A 6,000-nucleotide genomic window follows, 5' to 3' on the forward strand; every position below is an offset into this window, starting at 1 on the left:
GCTGACGTGCAGGTAACACCTCCAACATGATTTCACATTTACGTAATCATCATCCGTCACTTCACACAAAATTTAAGGTAAGTAATGAACGTTTCCCACCGGCTACGAGAGTTCACTCAAGCTGCTTTAGTGTGTCTAGCGATGGTAAAACAAATACTACAACGTTGTTAACGAGGCAGACAACGTGGCTAGTTAATAGAGGCGTGCGAAATTTCTGATTCTTAGATTATTCGCGATTCGGCCGTGGAAGATTCGAGAACGATTCACAAACATCCAAATTCCGATTATTGAATTATACCAGGTAAAGCAGAACTAAAACACAGTCAGCGCGGTCTTCAGGACGCAGTGAGGAACGGTCCGAGAGTAAATATCATGTTTAACTCATGCAGCTAGATAAAAAAAAAAAAACAAGATAAAAAAAAAAAAACAAGATTACCTGACTGCGGCCGACAGCTGGTTCAAACAACGCCCAGTTGCTACAAACATACAGCCACATACGGCTATAGTAGATATCACATATGTGCAGAACTAAATGCTAAATGACAGACGACTGCGGTGTTAAAAGATATAAAAAGAAACGAAACGACAGGCTTGCCGTTTAGTGGTTGCCGCATTGTAAACAGCCGCCATTTTTAAGCAGTAGACTTCTCTAGAAGGCTCCGTTGTAGCGAACCTAAATAACTTTTTATCTGAAATACTACTAAATCAGAAAAATCTTGACTTGAATCTATCTTTGAATAATGAAACAGTTTTAAAACTTTGACATATTGTAAGTAGACAGAAGGGAAATTATGGAATAACGGGAGCAATTTTATCAACTTTAACGGGTGATTTACATCATTAAATTAATTGAATGTAGTTTAAAGCTGCTAATACAGAATGGGGACTTGAATATTTTATTGAATGTTTTTAACTGTTAACTTGATACTTAAATATTAGTTTGGTTTAGCCTAATAGGATTTTTAAACTATTTTGGAACTAATGTACAAAACATTAAAAGGGGGGTTTGGGTGACATCAATGATCGATTTATAATCGAATCGGAGCCTCTGAATCTTAATCGAATCGTTAGGTACCCAAAGATTCCCTCCTCTACTAGTTAACATGCCAAGAGAGCTAACTAGTTTCCTCCCTACCATTAGCTTACTTTTGTAAAGTCTTCCGCCATTGTAGATATCTACCAATTTTCAAATATGTTGTGAAGAATAAAAAAAATCCTGTTCAATGGGATTTTTTTTAATCCATACATTTCAAAATAACACATTTTGGAGCTATATTGGCAATACCATTAAACCGTGGTATTTTTGCTTAAGGTTATCATACTGTCAAAATGTGTGTAGAACGTACATTCCGTCTCATGTTTGTAAGCGCCCAGCGTGAGTTGCCGAGTTGTGGTCAGTAGCTGCTGCATCATGGCTGTCGGATCCTGGAAGATCTGTTGAAACGAAACGACGTAAAATACAAAATGTCTTGCACTCAGTTTTGGTATTTTTCTCCTCACCATTTCATCGTAGAATTCCGACACGACCGTTTTCTTCGGCATGGCGCTGGAGTCGGACTGGAAGAGCTTCAGTAGATGGTAAAGGGTCACCTAAACAAGAAAGTTTTATAACAGAAATTCTATAGCATTTTTTAAACTATGCGTGTACTCTTACAGATCTCTCATTGGGATCAATAAAGACGATTTTGATGGTAATCTCAAACTCTCCCCAGCCGGTCTCTGTGATTTCATAGGGGGGCTTGGTCACCACTGGAGGGAAGACAGGAAATCAAAGTCAAATATGACCAAAAAAAAAAAAAGGACATTTTGAAGATATCAACCAACCTCTGAGTGGGTTACCATAGCTCTCATGCAGTTTAAATTGGATTTTCTTCACATATGCTGACATATCCTAAAGAAAAACCGCATCAAATCTCAATCGTCGACATAAAATAAGAGTACAAGTCCTTCTAAAAAAAATTAGCACATTGTGATAAAGTTCATTATTTTCTGTAATGTACTGATAAACATTAGACTTTCATATACTGTATTTTAGATTCATTACACACAACTGAAGTTGTTCAAGCATTTTATTGTTTTAATATTGATTTTGGCAAAAAAGTCAAGAAAAAACAAAAATACCGATCTCAAAAAATTAGCATTTTTCATCAGACCAATACAAAAAAGGTCAACCTTCAATTAATTATATCAGCTATGCTCATCCAGTGTTGGGTCTGATGTGTCTCAACTCCCTCTTCACAATATCCCACAGATTCTCAATGGGGTTCAGGTCAGGAGAGTTGGCAGGCCAATTGAGCACAGTAATGCCATGGTCAGTAAACCATTTACCAGTGGTTTTGGCACTGTGAGCAGTTGCCAAGTCGTGCTGAAAAATGAAATCTTCATCTCCATAAAGCTTTTCAGCAGATGGAAGCATGAAGTGCTCCAGAATCTCCTGATAGCTAGCTGCATTGACCCTGCTCTTTATAAAACACAGTAGACCAACACCAGCTGACATTGCACCCCAGACGATCACTTCAGGCATTTTGGCATTTCCTTCTCCCCAGTCTTCCTCCAAACTCTGGCACCTTGATTTCCGAATGACATGCAAAATTTGCTTTCATCTGGAAAAAAGTACTTTGGACCACTGAGGAACAGTCCAGTGCTGCTTCTCTGTAGTCCAGGTCAGGCGCTTCTGCCATTTCCAGCAAACACCTGTACACGGTGGCTCTTGATGTTTCTACTCCAGACTCAGTCCACTGTTTCTGCAGGTCTCCCAAGGTCTGGAATCGGCCCTTCTCCACCATCTTTCTCAGGGTGCGGTCACCTCTTCTGGTTGTGCAGCATTTCCTGCCATGCTTTTTCCTTCCCACCGATGTGCTTGATACAGCACTCTGGGAATAGCCTATTCGAGCAGAAATTTCTTTCTGTCTTAGCCTCTTGCTTGAGGGTGTCAATGATGGCCTTCTGGACAGCAGTCAGGTCGGCAGTCTCGCTAATGAACCAGGATGGAAGTTTTTAAAAGCCTCAGTAATCTTTTCTTTTTTAGTTAATTCGTTGATTCAGATGATTAGATTCGTAGCTTCTTTAGAGTACCTTTTCATATGGCGGAAAACACTCAGGTGACTTGAAGTTCCGCTCTGGGACCCCCAATTTAGCCAACTTTCAAAATTGTCCGATATGCAAATGTGATACATCATTGGAAAGCTTAAAATCTCAATTTTCTGGGGGAAGAAAAATTTTGAACAGGAGGGCATTTTTTAAATGTTTTTTAAACAGCAAACCCCTATCTGAAGGTGAGAGCAAGCGAGATCAGAATTAGAGACGCCATGACTTAAACGAGATATTATCGCGTACTTACCTTGTTTCGGTCCAAAAACTCCATGTAGCATGTATCACACAGCTGGATTTTATGGGTGAAACATGGTAATATAACAAGGGACGCGATGCAGGAATCGCAAACATCAAGGAGTGGTCGAGATTTTCTTTTTTAAATATTTGCTAGGGTTGTCAAACGATTACAATTTTTAATCGACTTAATTACAGCTTAAAAATTAATTAATCGTAATTAATCACAATTCAAACCATTTTTAAAATATGCCATATTTTTCTGTAAATTATTGTTGGAATGGAAAGATAAGACACAAGATGGATATATACATTCACCATACGTACATAAGTACTGTATTTGTTTATTATAACAATAAATCAACAAGATGGCATTAACATTATTAACATTCTGTTAAAGCGATCCATGGATAGAAAGACTAGTAGTTCTTAAAAGATAAATGTTAGTACAAGTTATAGAAATTTTATATTAAAACCCCTCTTAATGTTTTCGTTTTAATAAAATTTGTAAAATTTTCAATCAAAAAAATAAACTAGTAGCCCGCCATTGTTGATGTCAACAATTACACAATGCTCATGGGTGCTGAAGCCCATAAAATCAGTCGCACCCGAGCGCCAGCAGAGGGCGACCAAACTCCAAAAAACACAGGTAACATGCACATTGCACTGTGCTTTCATTTTAATCTGTTTGAGCGGGGCATGTGCGTTAATTGCGGCAAATATTTTACCGTGATTAATTTTAAAAATTACTTACCGCCCATTAACGCGATAATTTTGACAGCCCTAATATCTACCCTTTCAAACGTTCCCCCCCCCCAATTTTTTTTGTTTGAATCGATTATTTATCATCTAACATATCGGAGAAAATGCGACAGTAACAAAAAAAAGAAGAAAAAAAAAAAATACAATTAAGCGATAGTTATGAGGTCGATATCCGTGACTTTTTTACAGACGCCATTTTTTTCATTGTGACATAATTTGTTTGAAAGTTTAAAATATGTGAGTGAATTTATTATTTTTTTTTTTAAACGAAATATGAGACCAATTAATGATTCTGAGCAAAAAACGATAGACATTTTGAATAATAAATATAAATAATTACCTTGGCTTTATGGCTGGGTTGAAACAAAAGCGGTTGCGCGACATCTGTAAACGGGGGTTTTCAGGGTAAAACGGACAGATTAAAAATAGTTCAGGGGCTTAATGTGCCATTATTCTGCAATGGCAACTTACAGACATGCTGTTCTATCAAACGCAACAGTTGTTTTGGCTTAAAATACAGCAGATTATTTTAAAGAGGAGTGCTTCAGTGTTGTCTGTGTTTTCCGCCATATACTAATTTTTTGAGATAGGGATTTTTTGTTTTTTCTTGACTTTTTTTTTTTCGCGCCAAAATCATCAATATTAATACACTAGAATAATGCTTGAACTACTTCAGTTGTGTGTAATGAATCTAAAATATATGAAAGTCTAATGTTTATCAGTACATTACAGAAAATAATGAACTTTATCACAATATGCTGTTTTTTTATTTTATTTTATTTTAGAAGGACTTGTATATGCAAATACTGGGATGCTCTTGCCTCATTTCTGTAAGGCTTCACATAAACGGACCACTGGTGAGTGTGTCCATCTTCCTCTCGCTTCTTTCCAAAGTAACGAGCGACGTTTCCAAATACGATAGGCTTCACAATAGTAACTCCCTGTACACAAATGCAAATTAAAATCCAAGTGCAAATAAATGTGATGGGATGGACAGCCGCTTCTTTGTTTACCTTAACCCGACCACCGGAATCTGGACCGAATTCTGTCATCTTTTTGAACATATTATTCCGGCAGTAACGTGAGGAAATTGTTCTTTCAAACAATTTATATTGTCCGTTTTGCACCGCGGAATAACCGCGTATTTGTAAGGACCGCCATTTATTCACTGGACAACAAAACGGCGAGAATTCCGGAAGTGCACCCTATTTTAGTGTCCGTGTGCATCAAGTGTACTGGGGGAAAAGTTCCGCATGCATGCGTGTTGCGACGTGGACGTCATGAGCGCAAAGGATCAGGGCTGTCACCCCACCCCAGCCACCGGCTTGTCACGACCAAATACGCAGTACTTTGCAATGACAGTGTAAATTTTCAATTTTTTTTGAGATGGACAGTTAAACTTAACAGACCGTAATGTGATGTGACACAATATAAACAATTTCCATCTATTGTCCCATGTAGGCTACAATACAATACAACTGAGAGTGCTATGCCTGCCTGCTTAGCAACAAAACTGTACAACACTGTACTGTAGAACATAGGCGGAGTTGGACTTTTGGGGCGGGGGCGGGGGGGGGGGGGGCACAACATGTCGATTACCCCAAAACGCAGTGTCAGCAATAAAATTAAGAATATTTATAATAATAAATTGACAATTAGCGTTTTTTGTTTCCCATCATTCTTGAGGGGAATTCTAGATCAGGCTGCTTAGGCAATACTTTTCGCCAAGAACGTCATCCATTGAATTTCATACGCCTGCCGGTGTCATGCCAATGTAGTTACGCCAGTCAAAAATTGTATCCCCTGGGCGGAGCCGTATGGAGGTCGAACTGTGTCTTTATTATTCAATCAAAAAAAAGTTGCTTTAATAAAAAAAAAAAAAAAGGTTCTTCAATTAAAATATATACTTTC

The 6,000-nt window shown here is 38.0% G+C and overlaps 1 protein-coding gene across 2 annotated transcripts in view; it reads right to left on the reverse strand.

Annotated features, from left to right (window-relative positions):
- The window catches only part of yeats4 (YEATS domain containing 4), a 120,802-nt gene extending 115,193 nt beyond the window's left edge, over positions 1-5,609 (reverse strand). For both annotated transcript variants that reach the window (XM_057855354.1, XM_057855355.1), the window contains exons 1-6: positions 5,103-5,609; positions 4,911-5,030; positions 1,825-1,891; positions 1,655-1,749; positions 1,501-1,590; positions 1,347-1,434 (exon numbers count right to left, since the gene is read on the reverse strand). In XM_057855354.1, coding sequence (XP_057711337.1) covers positions 1,347-1,434; positions 1,501-1,590; positions 1,655-1,749; positions 1,825-1,891; positions 4,911-5,030; positions 5,103-5,153 — 511 coding nt within the window. In that variant the 5' untranslated portion in view covers positions 5,154-5,609. The remainder of the gene's footprint in view (positions 1-1,346; positions 1,435-1,500; positions 1,591-1,654; positions 1,750-1,824; positions 1,892-4,910; positions 5,031-5,102) is intronic.
- Positions 5,610-6,000: the final 391 nt, after the last annotated feature.

The sequence above is a fragment of the Corythoichthys intestinalis genome, chromosome 13 (genome assembly GCF_030265065.1).
Source record: "Corythoichthys intestinalis isolate RoL2023-P3 chromosome 13, ASM3026506v1, whole genome shotgun sequence".
In the NCBI taxonomy this organism is placed as follows: Eukaryota; Metazoa; Chordata; class Actinopteri; order Syngnathiformes; family Syngnathidae; genus Corythoichthys; species Corythoichthys intestinalis.